A 25,612-nucleotide genomic window follows, 5' to 3' on the forward strand; every position below is an offset into this window, starting at 1 on the left:
ACTAAATCATATATTTCTTATTTTGCTCATATCTCACATAGCATATAAAAATCTACCTGGCAAATCCTCATACAGTGAGTTTATGTTTATTTAAGGCATTTCAGTCAGTCAATAATAGAGCATTAATAGTACAAATATTTAAAGTGAAAAAACTATCAGTTTTGATACAGTAGCCGATAAGATTTAACATTACAAGGGTGTTACATACATTGTATGTCACATTACTTTCTCTCAGTTTTGCTTGCAAATAAACTCGCCTTTAATCACAAGAGAATCATAATGTGGCTTATCTTTATCAAGGGTGCCACTTACTCTGCAGAGAACTGATGTGGTTCTCAGTTGTTCTTTGAAGTTCCTCAAGCATCAGCTGTAGACTTCTGCTTTGTCACTGTTTAGTCATTTTGGAGCCAGATGAACCAGCGTAGTCAGAGAATGTACTCTTTGAAAATGTTTGGCCCGCAGACTGCTGACGGATCCAGCAAATCCTTAACAGACTGAATGTGTTTAATGAGTCTGTCTGACCACAGTCAGTGTGTAATTAAGAGCTGACTCATCACAGAGCCGTTAATACAAAAGCGTAAACTAAAGCAATTTAGCAAAATACTTGTAATAGACTACTAATTAGGAATCCTTGGACATAGTAAATGGTTGTGATGTACTTCACTGTGTTCTTTTGGGAGGCAAAACAACCTTTTAGAGTTTTAAATTCAAGGCATTGCTTTGACTTCCTGCATCTTTTGGTACTGGGTGTTTGCCTTGGGGAATTTCCATAATGCATCCTCCCAGTATCCCACACGACTGCTGGTTTTGATCTATCTTTAATTTTAATTCCTAACCTCAGATTAACTCCCTGACCAAGAAAAGAATAAATACTGGTTTGGAAGAAAACGTCTAAGAAATAGTGCCCCATTATCATCTTATGCTAAATGAGATGGATGTGTAAAGGAGTGTTTTATATGATTATACAGTACTGTATGTCTGCAGAGTCTTACCTCTGCTCCTCTGCTTTCCTCACAGGCTGAGCTGCTGACTGGTTCCTCAGTAGTTAATGTGGAGGAAGCACTTCGGGCCGGTCAGGAGCTGCTGAAGCGAGGCTGTGGCTCAGTTATCATCACTTTGGGTCCCCAAGGCTGCGTGGTTGTCAAGGCACAGGAGTCACCCTCGAAACATGTTAAAACTACCGCGGTCACAACAGTGGACACTACGGTAAGCATGACGCATATAGATTCACAATAACAATATTATAGTAATAACTATAGAAAATATTAATAATAATGCTTTCAGTCAAATTAATCTACCTTTCTTTATTGTGAGTTTTGTCTCTTTTTTGGTAAATTAATTACACTTATTTGTGTGTGGGGTGTTGGGGGAGGCAGACAAAACGAGAACTGAAAGTAACGTATTAAATGTATTATTAATCATCAATACTGGTATATCACAATACATATACATACACAGGCTATATAATCTGGTAAACTATAAACTATAATTTTAGTCCAAAAGATGTCAGAAGATAGTGATGCCCATCGCATCTTGTTTGTTTCCACCAACATCCCAAAACCCAAACATATTCCATTTACAGTGAAATTATCACATCATCACATTTGTAAAGGCTTGAACCAGAGAATGATTAGCACGTTTAGCCACGTCATGTCTATAGGGATGTCAATATCAGTTGGTCATTCGGTCGCTCCATCGCTTTGGTCCAGACAGTAATATTTCTAGTGCCATTAAATTATGAACAGATATTCATGGTTCCCACAGGATATCGACTTTGATGATCACCTGACTTTTCTCCTGGCGCCACCATGAGTTTGACATTTGTGTTTTTTTATGGAAATGTCTGGACAACTATTAGATGGATTTCCATGAAATCTGGTGCACATGTTCATGTGGACCTCACGGTGAACTATTCATCTAGGGCAGTGTTACTCATTGCGCGGCTCGCCAAGCTTTAATTGGTGGCTCGCATGGCAGTGGGCTAAATAAAGGGGTGATAGATATGATTATGGAGTCAATACAGATATTTCATAAAAACAAGCAGGGCTATTACATATAACCCATTAAAAGACTGAAATTATCCACTCTATTAGCCTATAAATAATACAAATACGTGATAATAATAATTGATAAAAGATGCAAATATAGACCAGAAACAAGATGTTTAAACTTGCTCAGCGGAACACTTACTCACTGCGGAGTTGCCAGTTTTGGCGGTCTATCCAGCGCTACAATGGTGAATGTGCTCTTGGACGGGTAGATACATGGTGGGCTAGCAGTGGTGGGCCATCAGGGCCAGCAAGGCCTTCTCTGCTTGCCTAAACATCATCAGAATATAAATTGTCTTTGTCTATTCTCTTAATTTCATAGCTTTCCTCTTGGTTGCGCTGCTTTCAGCCTCAGATCGAGATTTGGAGGGCTGGCCTTTATGTTAGAACTTTTCATATTTCAGCCATCATGTGTTGCCAGGGTCCAAGAAATCTGCCCTTAGGCCTTCAGAATCAACAGTGCGGGCGCCTGTAGCTTAAAGTGAACGGCAACAAAACTGTGGCGTTAACCAATCAGATTTCGAGTTGGCGACACCGGGACCAGCTAGCAGGCGTACGATAACGTCAGCACATGCACGTCTTTTGATTAGATACGCACTATTGAGAGGCAGAGCTATGCAGAGCTATGCAGAGCTATGCAGAGCTATGCAGAGCTATGCAGAGCTATGCAGAGCTATGCAGAGCTATGCAGAGCTAGCAAACTTGAACAAGATTTCTTGTGTAGATTTCTACAAGCTGTTTTTTTTCAACCCACAATGGCTGAGGGAGGAGAAGAGATCGATTTGGTCGCAGATATAATTACAACGCCATTTTCAAGACAAATCTTTCAAGAAAAGATAGACATCGTGAGAAGAGAACGGCCAACCTCGACGCTAGCGAGCCTATCACAGCAGGGAAAAGGGTTTGTCCGCCACTTTCAAATCACTAACTACGAGTGGTACCCCCGGCTCACAGCCTCTGAGAGGCACTGCACATTGTACTGCTGCGAATGCCTGCTATTTACAACTAAATGTTTCGTAAATATTAATATAACTCTGTTGTTAGGGTGATGCAACACCGGTTATACTGCGTTTCTGTCTAAATGTATAGTTTCTATAGCCATGGTGTCATAATAATGGTATTAAGAGGTGGAATAATTCAGGTAGGACATCACTGAAGGCCTAGGTGTGAAATGCACGGCCCGCCACTGTGGGCTAGTATATAAATAAATAAACTTAAGCTCATTAAAAATATGTTATCATAAGCATACTTATGAATATGGACATTTGCGAAAAAAATATTTATATCCCTAAATTTGAACATTTAAATTGAAGGATACTACGACCAACCTGGCACTTCATACTCGCGTTAGCTTGGCTCCGGTTGACTCCATTTCACCATTACATGCTAGTGTGTTTCTACAGACGTAAAATGAATCGATTTCTTATTAAAGAATTGCACACCAGTTGGACAGAACAAATCGTGATTTGGCTTTGGAGCATCAAACAACAGCGGAATCGGGCGGAAGATGCTGGAGATGTGGTTTGTGGACAGACAACAGCTGCTCCCGTTAAAAAAGAAAGGTACGAGCCATACAAGACGAGCAAAGGAAAATTTCAAGACAAGTGGACAGAGGAATTTGTATTTGTCCTCCACGAGTCGAACCCTTCGTGCTTAATGTGCAAACACACCCGCTCTGGTTTTAAGTAAAGTAATTTGGAGCCGCATTTCTAAACGACGCATCCAAAATTCAACGAAATGTACGCACCTGGAAGAGATATTAGTAAAAAAAAAATAGAGCAGCTTTCTTCTTCTCTTTCTGGACAACTAATACAGCTGAATGATTAACTGAGGCATCTTTTGAGATCGCATGGATTTTGGCTCGGGCAAAAAAACTTCTCAGACTCAAAAATTGTGAAACACTGTTTTTTGGCTTCAGCTGAAATATTTTTTGCAGAGTTTGACAACATCATCCTGCTTTTAATGAATGTATTGGTTGGTTGCATTGCATATTTTATGTTCTGGGTGGGATGACAGATTAATAAGCAGACATGCTTTTTATGACTGGATGTAGCTTTTGATACTTTGCGGTAAAAGTGGCTCTCCTATTGACTTTGTCCTACCAATGTGGGTCTCACGTAAAAAATAGTGAAGACCACTGATCTAGGGCCAAGTGTCAATTTTTTATTTGTCTAATAATGTGGTGGAGAGCTAAAAAAGTTAGGCAATCAACAGAAAAATTAATCAGTAATTATATATATTTATATATATATATACATTTCTTTATGTATTTCTCATTTCAATAGCAGATGTTATGACTGACATTAATGATATTAGTAGAAAAGGAAACATGTTTTAAATGGAAAATGAAGTGAACCAGCCCACTTCTCACTGGAAGGAATGTCTTTAAAAATGGTCTTTCAGCAATAACAGAGGAACATATTATTTTTCACAGAAAATCGACAGATTCCACATCACTTCCATAACAACACATTGTCACGCAGAACTTTTGACTGTCCATTCATCATAGTCAAATGAACTCCTGGTACTGGTGCAGATCTGTGTGCTGTTCAAGTGGAACGGTTTAAGAATTGGGGATGTGGTGACCATTGTTTCCCCTCCTAAAAGGAGGATTCTAATTTTTCAAAGAGGCTAGCGTTGCTTGACTCATTTCACACCGGCCTCTGTGGCTTGTTTTCGTCACAGGAGTCTCGGCTATGTTAGCATTTCCTGCCTCTGAGGTTTTGTGGGGCCTGTGTTCTACCAACCAAATACGTCATAGCACAGAGGTGTTAATCAGCTCTTTGTTTGATTAAACCTTTTAATTGTTGGTGTAATGGATTCGTTTACTGAATAGTTCCCCAAGGGACTTTTATTGAGCTGTAATTTCCAAATGCTGCTCATCATGCATCATTGTAAAGAAACAATAACAAGCATGCAGTCGTAGTTTTACCAGCAACCCACACCAGGTATTGCGAAAGATCTTTGAGGAAAAAGCAAAGAAGAGAGGCAGTAAAAAGAGGAAATAAAATAAAAATATGTGTGGGGGAATTTACAAAACTTTAGGGGCACTTTAACAAAAAAGAAAAAATGCATACAACTAAATGAGGCTTAATGTAGGATTAGGATGTTGGCCTAAACTTGTAAATATCTTTATGCCCGTTTGCCACCTTAATTCTGACACTGGTTGAGTATGTGTAGCAGAGAGACAAAATAATTAGTGCTCTGCTGTATTTTACAGACACAATCTGAAGGAGTTGCAGCTGATTTAAACAGCAGCATCTACTTGTTAACCCAGGTCACTTTGGCATTTAAGAACAAAGGGCTTGAGCTATTAAACGGTGTGCGACCTCCTCCATGCCGCCACATTACGAAGTAGACACACATAACTACCCTTATTCACACTCTTCAATCTCCCCATTTCACAGTAGCCCCCATGAGAACTTACCCACCACCCCTATCCTCCCCCTTCCTCTCCCATGACTCACCTCTTGGGCTTGCATCAGTCAGCAGAAAGCTGTGGTCGGGCCTGCTGCATGTCCCCCCGCACACACAAACACACCCACACACTCACACACACACACACACACACACACACACACACACTCTCTCTCACCCCACCCCTTCTTTTCTTTTGATGGGCCCATAAATTCTGGAGTGTTTAACTCTTTTGGACATCATAATTCCTCTTCCAGTAAGGCCCTTTCTTTTTTTTTTACTGGAGAGAGAGAAAAAAACAACAGGTTGTTATCAAGATAATTATTCACTTCTTTGAGCTTGTTTCTGGTAACACTGGCCTCTTCAGTTATGATTACCTCTTCTGTTATTGCTGCGTTGTTTGTGTTTTCTCTAGCAGTAGTGACAGTAATGTTTATGAGAGACTGGCTCCAGACTTGTCATCACCAGGATTTTTCTTGCTCTCCGGTTTTACTAGTATCAGACTGTGAATTGAGGCCCTTTTCTAGGCTGCAATCCTTCAATCCACAACACAGTGAGTCACTTGCGGTTTTTCACAGTTTTAGCTAAGCTACTGTTCAGCTGGGCGCCACGGGTGGCGTGACCCGCTACTGATAGGAACAAAAAAAAAGACAAATCCACCTTTCTGCCATCTATTTGGATGCATTTTGTCACTTTGTTTCCATCCCAGATGGAATATTCCTCTTTGATGGATCTTGCTTGGTTAATGATGTGCCAATATGGCTGCTAAATCACTCACTGTAACTATTTCATCATCTGCTCCTCCTGCAGCTGTTGGAATAACACATTTTACATGGCACAAGCAATTATGGGCTGAGTCAGGGTCATGAATCTGTATGAATAACAAAGTGAATCCACTCAACGACTGTGGGTCTCCCCCATCCCTTATCCATTTTTCTCCCTTTAGTCTTAAATTGAGTACAGGCTTCCCTCGCTGAGATCAGAGCCTTGGCTCTTTTGTGTGGACAGTTAGATGAGGATATAAATATACACACACACACACACACACAACACACACAGCGCCTTTTCGCCCTAGCAGGACTTGGGTGGCCTTGGTTTCCACTGCTCCGGGAGGTCCACTGTGTAGGGCAAAAGGTAGACAGTGCTGTCTAAACCAGACATTACAGCTGCATGGTGGGTCTGGACAGTCAAATTATTCCCAGTTGTCTCCTATGACTGGAGACGTGCAAGGACTAATTGCATTATTCATTCCTGGAAGTCAAAGGTAAGGAAATACCTTCTGAGCATCGCAATCCCCAACCCTGCAAACTGTAGGTCAGCATGACACCATGAGAAAAGTGCTACATTTTTGAATGGATTGCATGTGCTACAGCAGCTGATCTTTAGCAACCCAGATGTTAGGCCAGTCCTCTGCCAGTGCAGTCATGTCGATCAGTGTTGAAAGAGGACTAAGATAAAGCACTGAGGATGGATCAAAGATGTGAGAGCCCTAATTGGTCCAATTAAATGTGTTTTGGATCTCTGAATCTTCCTCCCTCATGACTTCAGACGAGTCGTCCCCGGCTGTTCGCAAGTCTTGTTAGAAGCTTCCGGACGTGGAAGCCACTGTGAGTCATCGCTGCCCCTCAGTTGGTCTTTGCTCTCCCCTGGGTGCCTTTCATTGACAAAGGCTGTAGGCTTCAGGAGTTACTGGCACATGGGAGTCAAGATCGCAAGAGGCTTCTGGTTGAGAAATACAGTCACAGGTTCTGGAGGCTCGAAAGGTTCAGTGGGCGCAGAAGACTCATAATATGAAAGACAAGCAATGCGGAGTCCTTTCTGGGATTTTCTATAGGCTCTGTTTCTTCCTTTTTGTCTGTCTTTGGTGCTCATTGCCTCATTTCCGTGGTGTTTCTGCACTGCACTTTACAAAGATCACTTGTCAATCAAAGCGTGTGGGCGATACAGATTTCTTTGTCCTTGGTTTTTCTGTTGACGGACTTCTGAGTTTCTCTATGCACTCCTTTGTTCCGTCTGTTCAGTCATGGAGGTTATTGCTGCTTGTGTTAACCATTCCGTTTCTTCTTCTATTTTTTTCTAAACACACACCATGAAAGCTGCTCTCAGAAGTATTTAAAAAGTTTTATCAGTGAAATTCTGCCAGGTTTGTCACTCTTGGACGAAGTAGACTCATTCTATACGCTTTTGATCAATTGAATTAAACTGAAACCAAAAATATGAAAGTTCCACATTCTTGGGAGTGGTTTAATTCACACAACAGAGTTTACTGGCTCTCTGATGACATGCTTTTATTGCAGTGTCACACCACAAACACATCAAACTGTAGAGAACTTCCTAAATCATACTTTGATAATTTGGCAAGCTTCTCGCAGACACATCTGCCATCCTAATTTCTAACTTCCATCTGAGTACCAGAGGAGAATAGGCAGAGGAACGGCACGGAGGTCAAGACGCGGCGGACGGAGTCGACCAGTAAGAGCATCACAGCTCATCCGCGGCAAGCGCTTGTGTCACTTGATTGACAGGCCTCGAGATCTAACCTTCACCAAACTGTGTCGAGGGCAGCGGTGGCGAGGCTGAAGGGGGTAGCGCTTGTCAGCCTCGTTGAGCTTCATTCACTAGATCCAGTAGCGTCACATGCCAGTCTCAGCGGAGGAGATGTTAGTTAGACAGAGAAAGGTTGGAGGGTGGCCCGTACAGTCAAGTGACCTAAAGTTTATATTGGAACACAAGTCTTGTTTTGTCAGTACTTATTTAGATGTGTATTGGCTCATTAAGAAATTACATAGAAAGTCATAAGAAAGTGAATTTTCTTTTCTCGCCAAATCTAGATGTGTATATAGGCAACCTTGGAAACAAGTTCACCATATCAACGGAGAAGATGATAATATGTCTGTGTTGCATTGGCCCCCAAGCAGGGCATGTGAGTGGTGAGAACATTGGCTTGGGAAACGGAGGGTCACTGCTTCCAGTCTCTGAACGGACCAAGTACAGATTGTGAACTGGTAGCTGGAGAGGTACCAGTTCGCCTCCTGGGCAAGGCAAGGCACCTAACCCCCAACAGCTCGAAGCGCCCACACAATGTGTGTTTTCTGTCAATTGTGTCATTAAAATAAAACTTCTCAAATTTGAACTATCAGCAAAAAGATATTGATTATTAGCCAGTTAAGCCCTTAATACTAGAATTAGCTTTCAGAAACCTGTTTCGACCCCACCCTATTGTAGTCTGACTAGACAAAGATGTTGTTCTGGAAGGGATTTGGTTGTAGATTAGTTGAGTGTCAACAGGTGATTCAAAACGTAAAAGAAAAATGAGAAGAGGCATGTGCAAAAATAATATATATAAATGACTATAAATACTATAAATGACCTAGATGTTTTCTATTACCTAATGTAGTTGTTGAAAGTGGCCCCTTCACTGTGAGGTTGGTCATCGGTTCCCAAGCATCAAGAGTGGTATCATCGTTTCAAATGTGTGAACTGGGAGACGGGCCTGAGCCAAACCAGTGGAACTGCTTCACCAAAGCCTTATTTCCAAACGCTGGCTTGTACTGTGGCCCAGCCCAGCTACCAGACAGGAGACATAAACATACCATGGCTTTAAACATGGAAATCCACCAGGCCTGTGTAATGTTTCAGCTCTGATCTCACTCTTTCCAGCATCTCTCCAGGAGTCACACCAGTTGCGTGCAGCGGGGGCGGGGTGCAATAATGGCCTTTCAAATGTCAAATCAGAACACTTGTTTTCTACATTGCTTGTATCTATCTGGCTGAACAAATAATGCTTTAACTGATACCAGTTTAGGTGCTGGTAAAAAAAAAGCTTGTTGTCTGGGCTGCCCCGGCTACTATGAACCCTGTTTGTCTCTCTTTTCCTCTTTGCCGGGTCAGGGTCAGTGTTAGGATTGTTTCTCTCATGTCACTGAATCATCCCAGCACAGCAGACAAGCTTACCCCTGACAAAAGGGTTACTTTGAGGTTGGAGGGCTGGGGGGGGGGTGTTGGGAGGTGGGTTACAGAGGTGCTCAGAAGAGAGAGTGCAATGAACTCTTTTGAGAGCCGCAGTGATGAGTAATGGAGCGGGCTTGTGAGAACCAGCGTTGGGGGGGAATTTGTGGTTAAACATGAGCGTGTCGCCACATACCATTGTGCCTTTTCCCATCAGCAGACGCCCCCCCCTCCCTCGGCCAACCGCCTCCAGGGCGTGGACGCCACATTCCATCTCTATCAATAGATGAGTAGGGAAAATGCATGGTTTATCTGTTTAAACAGAAGTTGTTAATGCAGCCATGTGCTATTCCGATGACTTAGAAAAACAATCAGAAAACACAGTGGGGATTTCTTTGTTTGATTGTTTGTTCCAGTTACTGATTAGAAGGTTAATTCAGAAAAAAAACATTAAATACAAATGAGAGTTAATTTGTTCTTGAGCAACAATTTGGGGAATTACACATATAGAATGTTGTAGGTAGCAGTCTTTTTTTTCCAAATAATTTTGAGGGATAATAATGCACTTTTTGTCTTTTCTTGTAGTTCAGAGAAAAATATTCTTCTTTTCTAAATAATAAAGGATGTCATGTAACAATTGCCATGCTGTTTCATGAGCTTCTTACACCTAATGTATCATTGTGCTCACATTATTAGGTGTGAGTAATGCCCGTAATACAGATGTTTCTCTGAAAGAGCTGACTGAGACACACTTTCACATAAGGTAACAATTCAGTAACTCATTTAAAAGTAGTTCAGACTTTAGGCAGCAACACACGACTTGCAGCTTACAAATGCCATAGCACCCCCTACTGTTGAATGTTTATTGAATTGATAAATGCACCTTCCCATTTTTTCATTTACCTAGTGTTCCGATACGCTTAAATACAGCATGGAACATTTTTTCGACAGTAAAGCTTTGAGATAAATCATATTACACAGATTCATCGTTTGTAGTATTTCTCCTCACATACTCATTGCAGCCTACTCAGATTTTATGATTCTGCTGAGTAGAGCACTGCTGTAGAATTACACAGTGGAACAGTTTGAACCACAGGTGGAATTTAATAAAGCTTTCTTGTAATATTGTTTCTTCACAGGGTGCTGGAGACAGCTTTATTGGAGCACTGGCATTTTACATGGCTCATTATCCCACAATGCCTCTGGAGGAGATGGCCCGCAGAGCCAATCAGGTGGCAGGAGTGAGTGTGCAGACTGTTGGCACGCAGATATCTTACCCGTTCAAAAAGGACCTACCAGCTGAACTGTTTTGAGCAGCTAGTAGACACCAGTATTAGTGGACCAAGTCTGGAATGAGTCTTACTGACCTGAGAACACAACTGTCATATGGAATGAGCTGATTTGAGTTGTCAGAGAATTAACAATATTATGAAACTACTAAGTGTATGTATTATGTAACCAATGTTATATCGATATAGAGCCGAACAATATAACAGTTATACGAGTGGTGCCTATGTGATGACAAGCCTACTTATAGACAATATCAATAGTTTAATAATTGACAAACATCTCAACATTTGCCAAAATAAATCATATTTCACAAATAGTTTAATTACAGGCATTCTACCCGGTTTAAACACAAAGTTGCAAAACACTTAACTGAATTGTAATTAAGGATTCTATATAGCCCATATGAAAGACATAACTTTTACACACGAGTTGTAGTTTCTTGTCTAAACGGTGGTAGTCGAGACTTTCTTGAAGCTCAACTGGGGCTTGCATCATGCTGAGCTGGTGCAGTGGGGAGGGTAGAGGCCTTTTGACAGATCCCAGAAGAAATCCTTTTGACGACGCGTCAGCCAGCCAAATAGAAATGTTCGCTTTCACATGACAATAAAACAGTCAGTTTAAACCGAGCAGGCTTTTGTTGTCCATTTATTTTGGTGCATTATTAAAACGATTTGATCTTCCTCTTTTCAAAGAATAAGATTAAATCGATTTGATCTTCCTCTTCTCAAAGAATAAGACGTGACGGTTCACTGCAAAGACAGAAAGCAGATTATAAATTCAGGTTCAGGGTTCTTAAACCATCTTAAATATCAAATTCAAGAACTTGTCACAGACTTTCAAGGACCCAACACAGCATAGTTTGAGACATGGACAAAAGATACTGTTACAACACAGATCATTTTTATAATGAGAACTAGCAGGCTTTACAGAAGCTCACAGACAATAATTAAAAAGAGAGGCTTCAATGTGTGAACACTCAATTGAGCTGTTACAGTGAAGGTAACTACTAACGTTGAGTAAAACAAAAAACAAGAACTTCAGTAAATATTTTTGCACACAATATATAAAGTCAAGCACTTTCAATGACCCACGTCTAAAAATGTCAGTCTAAAACTTTCAAGACCTTGAGATTTTCTGCTTTAAATTCACAAACCTATAAGATATGATTTAAGTGACCTGTCCTGGTCCTTTTCGTAAAACATTACTTTACTGGAATTGTTGTGAATATTGTTAATTCTAACAAGTTACTCCCAAAGTTCAGATCAAACAGCTCATCCAGTTATCTTTTTAGCAATGGGATAAAAAACAATAATAATTTCTGATGAGACAGATGTGTGTAACACACACACACACACACACGCCAGATAAATACCATTATAACCTTAACATATTCCTAATCTATAGTAAAGACATTTGTGAAAATGAAGATTATCCCATCTAGTCATCAACTTTAATGTTTCCCCCACTAAACCATACAAAAAAATAATAAACATGGAACAGTTTGACATAATGCTTTAAAACGACCCCAGAGCATGTATGATGTAGCCTATGTTCCAATTTCATTTCACAAAAATAGTCTGCCGTTAAGGTTTCTCAACGTAGACATAGGTTTATGTCCAAGAGATTGATTGATTTTAAATGATCTGGACTGAATCAGCCTCCTGCTACAGTGTAGATATAGACAGGTCGTTATGTTTCCATGCTAAAATTCCAAGTAGCAGTTTTGAATGGCTTGTAAACATGACAACCTGGTCAAATTATCATAAACATGCATTCGTTCTTTAATTTGTATTTTGCAGCTGAGACTAATGCTTAATACAATGTTTTAATTGTGCATGTTACATCTGCAGCTGGTTATTCATATCTTACCAAATGGATCATGTTTGCGCAGCACCATTTTGTCTTTGAGACGGTTCCTCTTTGTGTTGAAGAAGTAGCCTGTCCCTGCAGCGCTCATCATCTGCACCAAGACGGCCCTGATAGAAAATAATATGAGTGATCTTAATAGCATTTCTGCCAGTTTAGGGCATTTGGTATTGTCTTGCTATTGTAATGATACAACTGACAAATCTGACTATTTCCACTTACTTTGATTTTGCCTTGGCCACTGGGAAATGAAAAAGAGCAGAGGATGTGTATTAAATCAGGCAGAGTAATACCATTAATGCTTAGCAAACAGACAACTAGTATGTATGAAAGTATTTAGCTAGCGTTACTTGAAAAAGTAAACCTGGATATTTAGCTACTAAGATAACTCAAGTTAACCGCTAAATAAAAGCTGAGCGTGACAACATGTGAAACTCACAACACCTTAGGTCGAAAGCGACATAAAAATAGTTCAACAGAAGTAAGTAGAAGCAAAGTTAAAAACAATGTCACGTTAGGTAATGTTGACTAACACTGAGAGTAAGCTAACAGATAAAGTTAGCTAGCGTTAAGGTTCGCAAACTGACTGGTTAATTTTGCCTACGTTTGAGACAGTCCTGCACGCGCATGCACGCGACACTTAAATTAACAATATACATTAAACTACTCACAATTTGCGGTTGTAAGAAACATTTTGTAGAGTTTAAACCACTAGACTAAGACAGCATTAAAACAACTGTTTGCCAAGGTAAGTCACATTGGGAAATCTGTACGTCCGGTTTAACAAGCACTTCCGGGTCCCCTTAAAGGAGTAGTACAGCTTTGCACCATTATGAGCGCTGATTTATGGTGTATATGGTGACCTATTTATTAGATGAATTTGGCAACATCTTACTTTTGACGAATTATGTATGACATTTAATTTCCAGTGCAACTGTAAACAATATGATAAGGGTATTAAAAGCATATTAATTCATTTAAGTTTGACCACTGTAAACGAATAAGCAATCTCATATGTTTGCCAATACATAGTAGTCTATATGCAAAACAATAGACTACTGAACATTATTGAGGCTTTAGAGGTATTAGAAGAGACCCTTTAGTTATTTGTATTTGTATTAGGTTATACATTGTATTCTCCTTCTGATGATGTATCACTTGCCTTATATTGTTGTACATTTTCTGGTTCTATGTTATTTAAATACCATTATTTGTGCTGGTGTCACAAATCAAAAAACACTATATTAATTAATAACTTTATCAGCCATATAGCTTCGTTTAGGTCCTTTTAGGTGTCCGTTGAATGTTTTCCAATGTCCTGCATGCTGCATGCTGCACCAAACAAGCCTTTTTTCAGCAGAATGCATCTGTCACTTAATTGTACAGTAAATTCAGCTATTGTCACGTGTTACTGAAAAGTTTGCTGGTTTTAAGAACCAGTAGACTTCAGCTATGTGCACACAATCACTTTGGTCATTAGGGATACAACAGGCATATGGTTCAGTAGATGAATATGGAACTGTTACAGCCAGAATTACCGGTAAGGGTCTAAATGTAATGTACTGTGAACTTGAGGTGTCTTAAAATTGAGGTGAAATAGTCGTGAAATAGTCGTGAAGCCAGTTGGAGTTTATCCTACTATCCCTTTTGCAGTAAGACATTGTGTATTGTCATTGGTGGTTTCCATGAGAGCAAATGAGCATCTGTTAAGAATGTATGACCAAGATGGGATTGTCAAATACAGTTGTGGTGGATGTGGTCATGTAATATATTTCCTTTTGCTATTTAAGCAGGCTTTATCAGTTCCAACCTAAATCTGTCCACAACTGCTATTTTTGTTTTTCATGCAGCTTTACAGTTGACCTAGCTTCACCTAATTTAACTTACGCTTAATTAATTTAGATTCCTGTGAGAAAAAGAAAGAAGGTTTTATCCAATCATGAAAAAAAAGAGGACAATGTTACTTGTTGTTGGTCATAATGTCTCATTTCCTCAGAGAACTAATTCAGATTTCATGAATGGGCTGTAAGGAAAAAGATATGTACAATCTGGAATGTCCCAAAACCTTAGTGAACTTGTTCCCCTCCCCTTAACGTACTGAGGCAGATGAATGGGGTCGATACCAATAATGTCACCTTGGAAGTCCCCTAACCCCTCAGACAGTAGTAACTTAATAGCCTTTTGTGTGGTGGCAGAGAAACCCTGGTAAAACGAGAAGTTAGCCTGCCCCAGAATGTAAAGTATTTTGTGTGACAACGTAGGACGTAGGTTTCCAGAAAAGGGCATGTTTAAAAAAAACATAAGAATGGCATTACTAATACCTCTTTTCACTCAATAATATTTGACCTCTTAGCATGCTGACTTAAGCATTTATCCTCACAAAACTGCTCTTGTTTACTTTATAATATCAGTCTAAAATGTGTAAAATGTATACGATCACTGAATGTAAACTCCTCTTCATGTTATTACACACCGTAATAATTATTTCCCAAAAATACTTGTGAGAACATGACCTCATTGCCGTGTTTCAGTATGTATCATAAATGATATATTTGAAGTTGCGATACACCTGTTGTTGTAACATTCTTTGGTCAGTATTATAATTTTAATGCCAAATTTCACACCAGTTTTTACAGACTGTCATTGTCATTTTCCACTAACCATACAGCATTTTAGATTTTTATTGAGAGAAAGATAATTATGTCATTACTGTATTGCTGCAGTACTTATAGTTACTAGTTATAGGACCAATATAAAAACACTGAAGGCCATTCAGCTACAGTATGTTTCGAGCATCCACTCTACTATGGTGTATACAGTATGTCATCACTCAGTAACAACAATGTAACAACAAAGTGGAGTAAGAATATATTTTGATTATTCCTCACAGCTTCTCTTCATCAAAAAAGAAAAAGAAGATTCAGTGAGTGTGCGACACTGAGGTCCCACAAAGATTGGATGAAATCAAAAAAGGTAAGTGAACATGTCCTAATGAGCCTAAATGGAGCTGCATTGGTAAACCCAGTGGGGAAAAGCCATGCACTAAAGCGGAAATGAGCATGAATGTTATTGGACAGGCCACAGGAGCGCTGTAACCAGGCAGGGAGCAGCTGTCAGGATGTGAGTGGAGGAGCTTGCGTCACTAAGGGATAATTCTGAGAAGAAGGCTGAGACCACTAGCTTCAGCTTTAGCTCATCTCCTCCTCCTCCACCACCACCACCACCCCGCCCACTCAGCACTTTCCACAGCCACTCCGGACGTTAGCTACTCTTTCCTTCTCCCACTTCATTGCACTTATACTCTTCACACTATCTCACATGCTCTTTCTTTTCATTGACAACCTATTATTCTCCAGCTTCTTTATAACTATGCACTCAATTCTATTTTTTGACACTTGAGCTCAGGTTGTAATCAAAAGTGATACAATAACTGAACAGGTATGGTTCAGTGTCTTGTCAGTTGGCAGTTCATCTTCAATAAAACAATTGATTGATAATTGAATTGAATTCATAAATTAAAATTGAGGAGCTTGCAAGGACAGATTTGTGAGTGCAGAATCTGTGTCGACATGGAGACACGCCAGAACTGTAACCTTAATAGCTGTTTTGAAGTATTATCTTGTAAGATTCTGCCTTCAAAATATACTTCCCAACACTGTCTGCCTACTACCTAAGTGTTTACTTCTAGCCTCTAAATGTAAAAAACCTGCAGTGAAATGAACATGTCACTTGGAAATCTAACAATGTTGTATCCTATATGATCATATTCTAAAGACATCGCAATCTGCTTAAACACAACTGGAGGAAGCAGAACAAACTCAACATTTGTTTTACACTTACCAGTCTGTCATTGCACACTAATTCTTTAAATGTCAAATGTGTTGCCTCCCTGTTACCAGTCCCAGTCGTTTTAACTTAAATAAATGTACATTTTAACACTCATATTTGCACTTGTTAACTGCTTCGACACTGTCCCCCTTTCTCACTCATGTTTATTTGGTCAATCATATATTTCTATACTTTGACAAACTCTCATACGGCCCTATTCACAGACAAAGAGTTATATAATTTTGTCCATCTCTCTATCTTCTGTCTGAAAGTCAGATGAAGTCAAAGGAAACAACCTATGATTAGTAAATAAAAAGTTGAATTAGGGTAAAACATATTAAGGCAAAAACTAATATTTATTTGATCATTCACATTTGATGACGGAAAACATGTTGTATACATTAGAGCAGTATGGGTGTTGGTCACTAGGAGTGACAGTGTTCACATTACACATTTTATTCAGGGGTTATTGTATTAACTTTTTCCACAAAAAATGATTGCGTATAGGCAGGTTTTTTAAACACAGGAAGGCCCACTAAAAGTAAACGATTCTGGAGTGGCATTCTTGACGTCACGGAAGCACCGGCCAGCACTGGAAGCTGGTTTAGTAAACAGTAAAAATGTTATGGTGGGTACGACTTTTTTATATCCGTTACATATTCAGTTTCTCTTTCAAACTCTCAAAATCAGAGTTGGTGATTGTTGGAACAGTGGAAAGATTACAAAGACGGTTTTGATGAGTTTCTTTTGAGTTTGAATGAAGTGTGCTTTACAACCATCAGCGAGGTAAAATTACTGGTGCCTTTGAGGAGAGCATATTAATTGTACATTAATTAATTATAATAATTGTCAGAATCCCTGTTTATTTTATTTATTATGTATTCGCTTCAATACACGTCGGAAAAGGGGAGAAAATTAGCGTGTCCATCCGAGTGTCATGTTTCTATTACTTCCGTTTGTAGCCTGAGCCGAACAATTAGAGCAGTTGTAATATAATCAATACTTTAGCTGAAGGAGTGTTGAGCCATGTAACTAACTACATGTAAGAAAATGGAAAAATCGAATACTGTTCACTTTTCATTGATGCAGTTGCTAAATTAAATATTAATAATCATATTTTTAAGAAGCATGTGGAGAGCTCCACAGCCGTAGACACACACAACCTCCTCCGAACAAGCCTCAACTCGCATATTATTAGCTGTCACAACAACTGTTTGCTGTTCTTGTGACCTAGCCTATCGCCGTAGGTGACACGATGACTCACAGAAACAGGTCAGAGGGACCAAAAATCATACACCGGTTCACAACTCCCCAGCTTGTGTTAGCACTATGCCTAATTAACTATTATGTAAATCAAAGGAATAAATAACAAAAGGTGATTTCATTAGAGTGTTTGTGTCCATTCACTTCACCACATCCGTATCTTTACCATCTGTAAAAAATAATCTGGTTTAACCTTTAAAGCACTGGAATAATACCCTGCATAAAAATATCAGAAGAATCCCAGCTCCCAGTTTGATGATGGTGGAGGGGAAATATCTTAAATTATAGAGCATGCGCTTTGCTTATGAGTAGCAGCATGCAGCTGTAGACATATTGATTTGTTATATTACTATAAAAGGCCTAAAGCTTTTTTACTACCACACTCATTTGAAATAACCGGCCTGATCTTGAGGATTTGAGAATTAAACTGGGAAATAATATACAAAAATGGACCAGTTTTGAATGGTCAGTCAGGTGTGATTAACTCTCAGAGAGATACTTTAGATGGTAGAGGGCTAACTTCACTTGTGAAAGTAAGTGGAATAAATGCCCACCTTCTCACATGTTTCTGGAGAGGGGACTCGAACCCTCAATCGTCTGATTGTCAGATGCCTTGTCCATTAGGCCACAAGGTCACACAAAGCTCTTTCTGCACATTTTGAAAGTGCAATTGTGTAACTGCTTGGTGAAACAAAATCAAATCAAATTAAATCAAATCAAATTTATTTGTATAGCCCAATATCGCAAATTATACATTTGTCTCAGTGTGCTTTACAGACTGTACAGGTTACGATATCCTCTGTCCTTAGACCCCCGCATCGCACAAGGAAAAACTTCCTAAAAGAAACCCCAAAATTAAAGGGGGAAAAATGGAAGAGCTTTCAACCACGAAGGGACTCGAACCCTCAATCTTCGAAGTCAGACGCCTTGTCCATTAGGCCACATGGTCACACAAAGCTGTTTTTCCACAGTTCAAAAGTTTCATTGTTTAACTAATTGGTGAAACAAAATGTGTTCTCCAATCCTAATGGGACAGAAAGTACAAGAGTTTCTGATGCGAATTGAGGTGTGACAACCTCCATGGTTGTCGTGCAACAATTTGAAGGGGAGACTGCCCACTTTACATGTGAAAGACAGTGGAATTAATGATCACTTTTGGAGACACACAATGCAGGTAAAGACATATTTCCAAAGTTAATAACTTTTACTGGCCAGTATGGGGGTTGAAACCCATGACCTTGGCGTTATTAGCACCACACTTTAACCATCTGAGTTAACCGGCCTGCTTTAGAACACTTTTTTTGACAAAAAAATGTTTGGGAAATTAACTGTTCAAAATGTTTCAAAATTGACCAGTTTTGGTCAATCAGGTGTGACCAAATTCCAGCCTGGTGTTGGAGGAGGAGGGATATTTTAGATGGTTTACTCATGACTTCACATGTGTAAGTAAAAGGAAAAATGTCCCCAATATTTCTAACTGGACATAACCTTTGTATTTTTGTAACATTCTCCCATGAATGCTTGAATCTTGCAGGAGCTTTCAACCACGAAAGGGACTTGAACCCTCAATCTTCTGATTCGAAGTCAGATGCCTTGTCCATTAGGCCACATGGTCACACAAAGCTGTTTTTCCACAGTTCAAAAGTTTCATTGTTTAACTAATTGGTGAAACAAAATGTGTTCTCCAATCCTAATGGGACAGAAAGTACAAGAGTTTCTGATGCGAATTGAGGTGTGACAACCTCCCTGGTTGTCAGTGCAACAATTTGAAGGGGAGACTGCCCACTTTACATGTGAAAGACAGTGGAATTAATGATCACTTTTGGAGACACACAATGCAGGTAAAGACATATTTCCAAAGTTAATAACTTTTACTGGCCAGTATGGGGGTTGAACCCATGACTTTTTCGTTATTAGCACCACACTTTAACCATCTGAGTTAACCGGCCTGCTTTAGAACATTTTTTTTGACAAAAAAATGTTTGGGAAATTCACTGTTCAAAATGTTTCAAAATTGACCAGTTTTGGTCAATCAGGTGTGACCAAATTCCAGCCTGGTGTTGGAGGAGGAGGGATATTTTAGATGGTTTACTCATGACTTCACATGTGTAAGTAAAAGGAAAAATGTCCCCAATATTTCTAACTGGACATAACCTTTGTATTTTTGTAACATTCCCCCATGAATGCTTGAATCTTGCAGGAGCTTTCAACCACGAAGGGACTCGAAACCCTCAATCTTCTGATTCGAAGTCAGACGCCTTGTCCATTAGGCCACATGGTCACACAAAGCTGTTTTTCCACAGTTCAAAAGTTTCATTGTTTAACTAATTGGTGAAACAAAATGTGTTCTCCAATCCTAATGGGACAGAAAGTACAAGAGTTTCTGATGCGAATTGAGGTGTGACAACCTCCCTGGTTGTCAGTGCAACAATTTGAAGGGGAGAGTGCCCACTTTACACGTGAAAGACAGTGGAATTAATGATCACTTTTGGAGACACACAATGCAGGTAAAGACATATTTCCAAAGTTAATAACTTTTACTGGCCAGTATGGGGGTTGAACCCATGACCTTGGCGTTATTAGCACCACACTTAACCATCTGAGTTAACCGGCCTGCTTTAGAACACTTTTTTTGACAAAAAAATGTTTGGGAAATTAACTGTTCAAAATGTTTCAAAATTGACCAGTTTTGGTCAATCAGGTGTGACCAAATTCCAGCCTGGTGTTGGAGGAGGAGGGATATTTTAGATGGTTTACTCATGACTTCACATGTGTAAGTAAAAGGAAAAATGTCCCCAATATTTCTAACTGGATATAACCTTTGTATTTTTGTAACATTCCCCCATGAATGCTTGAATCTTGGAGGAGCTTTCAACCACGAAGGGACTCGAACCCTCAATCTTCTGATTCGAAGTCAGACGCCTTGTCCATTAGGCCACATGGTCACACAAAGCTGTTTTTCCACAGTTCAAAAGTTTAATGTTTAACTAATTGGTGAACAAAATGTGTTCTCCAATCCAAATGGGACAGAAAGTACAAGAGTTTCTGATGCGAATTGAGGTGTGACAACCTCCCTGGTTGTCGTGCAACAATTCGAATGGGAGAGTGCCCACTTTACACTGTGAAAGACAGTGGAAGTAATGATCACTTTTGGAGACACACAATGCAGGTAAAGACATATTTCCAAAGTTAATAACTTTTACTGGCCAGTATGGGGGTTGAACCCATGACCTTGGCAGTTATTAGCACCACACTCTAACCATCTGAGTTAACCGGCCTGCTTAGAACACTTTTTTTGACAAAAAAATGTTTGGGAAATTAACTGTTCAAAATGTTTCAAAATTGACCAGTTTTGGTCAATCAGGTGTGACCAAATTCCAGCCTGGTGTTGGAGGAGGAGGGATATTTTAGATGGTTTACTCATGACTTCACATGTGTAAGTAAAAGGAAAAATGTCCCCAATATTTCTAACTGGATATAACCTTTGTATTTTTGTAACATTCCCCCATGAATGCTTGAATCTTGGAGGAGCTTTCAACCACGAAGGGACTCGAACCCTCAATCTTCTGATTCGAAGTCAGACGCCTTGTCCATTAGGCCACATGGTCACACAAAGCTGTTTTTTCCACAGTTCAAAAGTTTCATTGTTTAACTAATTGGTGAAACAAAATGTGTTCTCCAATCCTAATGGGACAGAAAGTACAAGAGTTTCTAATGCGAATTGAGGTGTGACAACCTCCCTGGTTGTCGTGCAACAATTTGAAGGGGAGACTGCCCACTTTACACGTGAAAGACAGTGGAATTAATGATCACTTTTGGAGACACACAATGCAGGTAAAGACATATTTCCAAAGTTAATAACTTTTACTGGCCAGTATGGGGGTTGAACCCATGACCTTGGCGTTATTAGCACCACACTCTAACCATCTGAGTTAACCGGCCTGCTTTAGAACACTTTTTTTGACAAAAAAATGTTTGGGAAATTAACTGTTCAAAATGTTTCAAAATTGACCAGTTTTGGTCAATCAGGTGTGACCAAATTCCAGCCTGGTGTTGGAGGAGGAGGGATATTTTAGATGGTTTACTCATGACTTCACATGTGTAAGTAAAAGGAAAAATGTCCCCAATATTTCTAACTGGATATAAACTTTGTATTTTTGTAACATTCCCCCATGAATGCTTGAATCTTGGAGGAGCTTTCAACCACGAAGGGACTCGAACCCTCAATCTTCTGATTCGAAGTCAGACGCCTTGTCCATTAGGCCACATGGTCACACAAAGCTGTTTTTCCACAGTTCAAAAGTTTCATTGTTTAACTAATTGGTGAAACAAAATGTGTTCTCCAATCCTAATGGGACAGAAAGTACAAGAGTTTCTGATGCGAATTGAGGTGTGACAACCTCCCTGGTTGTCGTGCAACAATTCGAATGGGAGACTGCCCACTTTACACGTGAAAGACAGTGGAATTAATGATCACTTTTGGAGACACACAATGCAGGTAAAGACATATTTCAAAGTTAATAACTTTTACTGGCCAGTATGGGGGTTGAACCCATGACCTTGGCGTTATTAGCACCACGCTCTAACCATCTGAGCTAACCGGCCTGCTTTAGAACACTTTTTTTGACAAAAAAATGTTTGGGAAATTAACTGTTCAAAATGTTTCAAAATTGACCAGTTTTGGTCAATCAGGTGTGACCAAATTCCAGCCTGGTGTTGGAGGAGGAGGGATATTTTAGATGGTTTACTCATGACTTCACATGTGTAAGTAAAAGGAAAAATGTCCCCAATATTTCTAACTGGATATAACCTTTGTATTTTTGTAACATTCCCCCATGAATGCTTGAATCTTGGAGGAGCTTTCAACCACGAAGGGACTCGAACCCTCAATCTTCTGATTCGAAGTCAGACGCCTTGTCCATTAGGCCACATGGTCACACAAAGCTGTTTTTCCACAGTTCAAAAGTTTCATTGTTTAACTAATTGGTGAAACAAAATGTGTTCTCCAATCCTAATGGGACAGAAAGTACAAGAGTTTCTGATGCGAATTGAGGTGTGACAACCTCCCTGGTTGTCATGCAACAATTTGAAGGGGAGACTGCCCACTTTACATGTGAAAGACAGTGGAATTAATGATCACTTTTGGAGACACACAATGCAGGTAAAGACATATTTCAAAGTTAACAACTTTTACTGGCCAGTATGGGGGTTGAACCCATGACCTTGGCGTTATTAGCACCACGCTCTAACCATCTGAGCTAACCGGCCTGCTTTAGAACACTTTTTTTGACAAAAAAATGTTTGGGAAATTAACTGTTCAAAATGTTTCAACCACGAAGGGACTCGAACCCTCAATCTTCGAAGTCAGACGCCTTGTCCATTAGGCCACATGGTCACACAAAGCTGTTTTTCCACAGTTCAAAAGTTTCATTGTTTAACTAATTGGTGAAACAAAATGTGTTCTCCAATCCTAATGGGACAGAAAGTACAAGAGTTTCTGAATGCGAATTGAGGTGTGACAACCTCCCTGGTTGTCGTGCAACAATTTGAAGGGGAGACTGCCCACTTTACATGTGAAAGACAGTGGAATTAATGATCACTTTTGGAGACACACAATGCAGGTAAAGACATATTTCCAAAGTTAATAACTTTTACTGGCCAGTATGGGGGTTGAACCCATGACCTTGGCGTTATTAGCACCACGCTCTAACCATCTGAGCTAACCGGCCTGCTTTAGAACACTTTTTTTGACAAAAAAATGTTTGGGAAATTAACTGTTCAAAATGTTTCAAAATTGACCAGTTTTGGTCAATCAGGTGTGACCAAATTCCAGCCTGGTGTTGGAGGAGGAGGGATATTTTAGATGGTTTACTCATGACTTCACATGTGTAAGTAAAAGGAAAAATGTCCCCAATATTTCTAACTGGATATAAACTTTGTATTTTTGTAACATTCCCCCATGAATGCTTGAATCTTGGAGGAGCTTTCAACCACGAAGGGACTCGAACCCTCAATCTTCTGATTCGAAGTCAGACGCCTTGTCCATTAGGCCACATGGTCACACAAAGCTGTTTTTCCACAGTTCAAAAGTTTCATTGTTTAACTAATTGGTGAAACAAAGTATGTCCTCCAATCCTAATGGGGACAGAAAGTACAAGAGTTTCTGATGCGAATTGAGGTGTGACAACCTCCCTGGTTGTCATGCAACAATTTGAAGGGGAGACTGCCCACTTTACATGTGAAAGACAGTGGAATTAATGATCACTTTTGGAGACACACAATGCAGGTAAAGACATATTTCCAAAGTTAATAACTTTTACTGGCCAGTATGGGGGTTGAACCCATGACCTTGGCGTTATTAGCACCACGCTCTAACCATCTGAGCTAACCGGCCTGCTTAGAACACTTTTTTGACAAAAAAATGTTTGGGAAATTAACTGTTCAAAATGTTTCAAAATTGACCAGTTTTGGTCAATCAGGTGTGACCAAATTCCAGCCTGGTGTTGGAGGAGGAGGGATATTTTAGATGGTTTACTCATGACTTCACATGTGTAAGTAAAAGGAAAAATGTCCCCAATATTTCTAACTGGATATAACCTTTGTATTTTTGTAACATTCCCCCATGAATGCTTGAATCTTGGAGGAGCTTTCAACCACGAAGGGACTCGAACCCTCAATCTTCTGATTCGAAGTCAGACGCCTTGTCCATTAGGCCACATGGTCACACAAAGCTGTTTTTCCACAGTTCAAAAGTTTCATTGTTTAACTAATTGGTGAAACAAAATGTGTTCTCCAATCCAAATGGGACAGAAAGTACAAGAGTTTCTGATGCGAATTGAGGTGTGACAACCTCCCTGGTTGTCGTGCAACAATTTGAAGGGGAGACTGCCCACTTTACATGTGAAAGACAGTGGAATTAATGATCACTTTTGGAGACACACAATGCAGGTAAAGACATATTTCCAAAGTTAATAACTTTTACTGGCCAGTATGGGGGTTGAACCCATGACCTTGGCGTTATTAGCACCACGCTCTAACCATCTGAGCTAACCGGCCTGCTTTAGAACACTTTTTTTGACAAAAAAATGTTTGGGAAATTAACTGTTCAAAATGTTTCAAAATTGACCAGTTTTGGTCAATCAGGTGTGACCAAATTCCAGCCTGGTGTTGGAGGAGGAGGGATATTTTAGATGGTTTACTCATGACTTCACATGTGTAAGTAAAAGGAAAAATGTCCCCAATATTTCTAACTGGATATAACCTTTGTATTTTTGTAACATTCCCCCATGAATGCTTGAATCTTGGAGGAGCTTTCAACCACGAAGGGACTCGAACCCTCAATCTTCTGATTCGAAGTCAGACGCCTTGTCCATTAGGCCACATGGTCACACAAAGCTGTTTTTCCACAGTTCAAAAGTTTCATTGTTTAACTAATTGGTGAAACAAAATGTGTTCTCCAATCCAAATGGGACAGAAAGTACAAGAGTTTCTGATGCGAATTGAGGTGTGACAACCTCCCTGGTTGTCATGCAACAATTTGAAGGGGAGACTGCCCACTTTACATGTGAAAGACAGTGGAATTAATGATCACTTTTGGAGACACACAATGCAGGTAAAGACATATTTCAAAGTTAACAACTTTTACTGGCCAGTATGGGGGTTGAACCCATGACCTTGGCGTTATTAGCACCACGCTCTAACCATCTGAGCTAACCGGCCTGCTTTAGAACACTTTTTTTGACAAAAAAATGTTTGGGAAATTAACTGTTCAAAATGTTTCAACCACGAAGGGACTCGAACCCTCAATCTTCGAAGTCAGACGCCTTGTCCATTAGGCCACATGGTCACACAAAGCTGTTTTTCCACAGTTCAAAAGTTTCATTGTTTAACTAATTGGTGAAACAAAATGTGTTCTCCAATCCTAATGGGACAGAAAGTACAAGAGTTTCTGA

General features: G+C 39.7%; 2 protein-coding genes and 17 non-coding genes across 20 annotated transcripts in view; 1 reads left to right on the forward strand and 18 right to left on the reverse strand.

Annotated features, from left to right (window-relative positions):
• Positions 1 to 11,329, forward strand: part of rbks (ribokinase) — a 34,615-nt gene extending 23,286 nt beyond the window's left edge. The window contains exons 9-10 of one of the 2 annotated variants that reach the window (XM_029460956.1): positions 1,018 to 1,206; positions 9,634 to 10,692. In XM_029460956.1, the coding sequence (XP_029316816.1) occupies positions 1,018 to 1,206; positions 9,634 to 9,699 (255 nt within the window). In that variant the 3' untranslated portion in view covers positions 9,700 to 10,692. Of the gene's footprint in view, positions 1 to 1,017; positions 1,207 to 9,633 lie in introns of both variants that reach the window. The other variant, XM_029460955.1, reaches the window with a different exon arrangement.
• mrpl33 (mitochondrial ribosomal protein L33) lies at positions 11,004 to 13,388 on the reverse strand. Its single transcript, XM_029460957.1, has 4 exons — positions 13,241 to 13,388; positions 12,792 to 12,810; positions 12,573 to 12,679; positions 11,004 to 11,452 (listed from the first exon to the last, which is right to left on the reverse strand). The coding sequence occupies exons 1-4, from the start codon at positions 13,260 to 13,262 to the stop codon at positions 11,403 to 11,405; spliced, it is 198 nt and encodes a 65-aa protein (XP_029316817.1). The 5' UTR covers positions 13,263 to 13,388; the 3' UTR covers positions 11,004 to 11,402.
• A 6,479-nt stretch (positions 13,389 to 19,867) lies between these two features.
• Positions 19,868 to 19,941, reverse strand: trnar-ucg (transfer RNA arginine (anticodon UCG)). The gene has a single exon. It is a non-coding gene; the product is annotated as a tRNA-Arg (tRNA).
• Positions 19,942 to 20,201: 260 nt separating this feature from the next.
• Positions 20,202 to 20,274, reverse strand: trnai-aau (transfer RNA isoleucine (anticodon AAU)). Its single transcript has one exon. It is a non-coding gene; the product is annotated as a tRNA-Ile (tRNA).
• Positions 20,275 to 20,532: 258 nt separating this feature from the next.
• trnar-ucg (transfer RNA arginine (anticodon UCG)) lies at positions 20,533 to 20,605 on the reverse strand. The gene has a single exon. It is a non-coding gene; the product is annotated as a tRNA-Arg (tRNA).
• Positions 20,606 to 20,863: 258 nt separating this feature from the next.
• On the reverse strand, positions 20,864 to 20,938 carry trnai-aau (transfer RNA isoleucine (anticodon AAU)). The gene has a single exon. It is a non-coding gene; the product is annotated as a tRNA-Ile (tRNA).
• Positions 20,939 to 21,195: 257 nt separating this feature from the next.
• trnar-ucg (transfer RNA arginine (anticodon UCG)) lies at positions 21,196 to 21,268 on the reverse strand. Its single transcript has one exon. It is a non-coding gene; the product is annotated as a tRNA-Arg (tRNA).
• A 260-nt stretch (positions 21,269 to 21,528) lies between these two features.
• Positions 21,529 to 21,602, reverse strand: trnai-aau (transfer RNA isoleucine (anticodon AAU)). The gene has a single exon. It is a non-coding gene; the product is annotated as a tRNA-Ile (tRNA).
• A 258-nt stretch (positions 21,603 to 21,860) lies between these two features.
• trnar-ucg (transfer RNA arginine (anticodon UCG)) lies at positions 21,861 to 21,933 on the reverse strand. Its single transcript has one exon. It is a non-coding gene; the product is annotated as a tRNA-Arg (tRNA).
• A 258-nt stretch (positions 21,934 to 22,191) lies between these two features.
• On the reverse strand, positions 22,192 to 22,265 carry trnai-aau (transfer RNA isoleucine (anticodon AAU)). Its single transcript has one exon. It is a non-coding gene; the product is annotated as a tRNA-Ile (tRNA).
• A 258-nt stretch (positions 22,266 to 22,523) lies between these two features.
• On the reverse strand, positions 22,524 to 22,596 carry trnar-ucg (transfer RNA arginine (anticodon UCG)). The gene has a single exon. It is a non-coding gene; the product is annotated as a tRNA-Arg (tRNA).
• Positions 22,597 to 22,854: 258 nt separating this feature from the next.
• Positions 22,855 to 22,928, reverse strand: trnai-aau (transfer RNA isoleucine (anticodon AAU)). The gene has a single exon. It is a non-coding gene; the product is annotated as a tRNA-Ile (tRNA).
• Positions 22,929 to 23,315: 387 nt separating this feature from the next.
• Positions 23,316 to 23,389, reverse strand: trnai-aau (transfer RNA isoleucine (anticodon AAU)). The gene has a single exon. It is a non-coding gene; the product is annotated as a tRNA-Ile (tRNA).
• Positions 23,390 to 23,647: 258 nt separating this feature from the next.
• trnar-ucg (transfer RNA arginine (anticodon UCG)) lies at positions 23,648 to 23,720 on the reverse strand. Its single transcript has one exon. It is a non-coding gene; the product is annotated as a tRNA-Arg (tRNA).
• Positions 23,721 to 23,980: 260 nt separating this feature from the next.
• Positions 23,981 to 24,054, reverse strand: trnai-aau (transfer RNA isoleucine (anticodon AAU)). Its single transcript has one exon. It is a non-coding gene; the product is annotated as a tRNA-Ile (tRNA).
• Positions 24,055 to 24,310: 256 nt separating this feature from the next.
• On the reverse strand, positions 24,311 to 24,383 carry trnar-ucg (transfer RNA arginine (anticodon UCG)). The gene has a single exon. It is a non-coding gene; the product is annotated as a tRNA-Arg (tRNA).
• A 259-nt stretch (positions 24,384 to 24,642) lies between these two features.
• On the reverse strand, positions 24,643 to 24,716 carry trnai-aau (transfer RNA isoleucine (anticodon AAU)). Its single transcript has one exon. It is a non-coding gene; the product is annotated as a tRNA-Ile (tRNA).
• A 258-nt stretch (positions 24,717 to 24,974) lies between these two features.
• On the reverse strand, positions 24,975 to 25,047 carry trnar-ucg (transfer RNA arginine (anticodon UCG)). The gene has a single exon. It is a non-coding gene; the product is annotated as a tRNA-Arg (tRNA).
• Positions 25,048 to 25,305: 258 nt separating this feature from the next.
• On the reverse strand, positions 25,306 to 25,379 carry trnai-aau (transfer RNA isoleucine (anticodon AAU)). Its single transcript has one exon. It is a non-coding gene; the product is annotated as a tRNA-Ile (tRNA).
• Between the last annotated feature and the right edge of the window lie 233 nt (positions 25,380 to 25,612).

This window comes from Cottoperca gobio, chromosome 22 (assembly GCF_900634415.1).
Source record: "Cottoperca gobio chromosome 22, fCotGob3.1, whole genome shotgun sequence".
NCBI classification, from domain to species: Eukaryota; Metazoa; Chordata; class Actinopteri; order Perciformes; family Bovichtidae; genus Cottoperca; species Cottoperca gobio.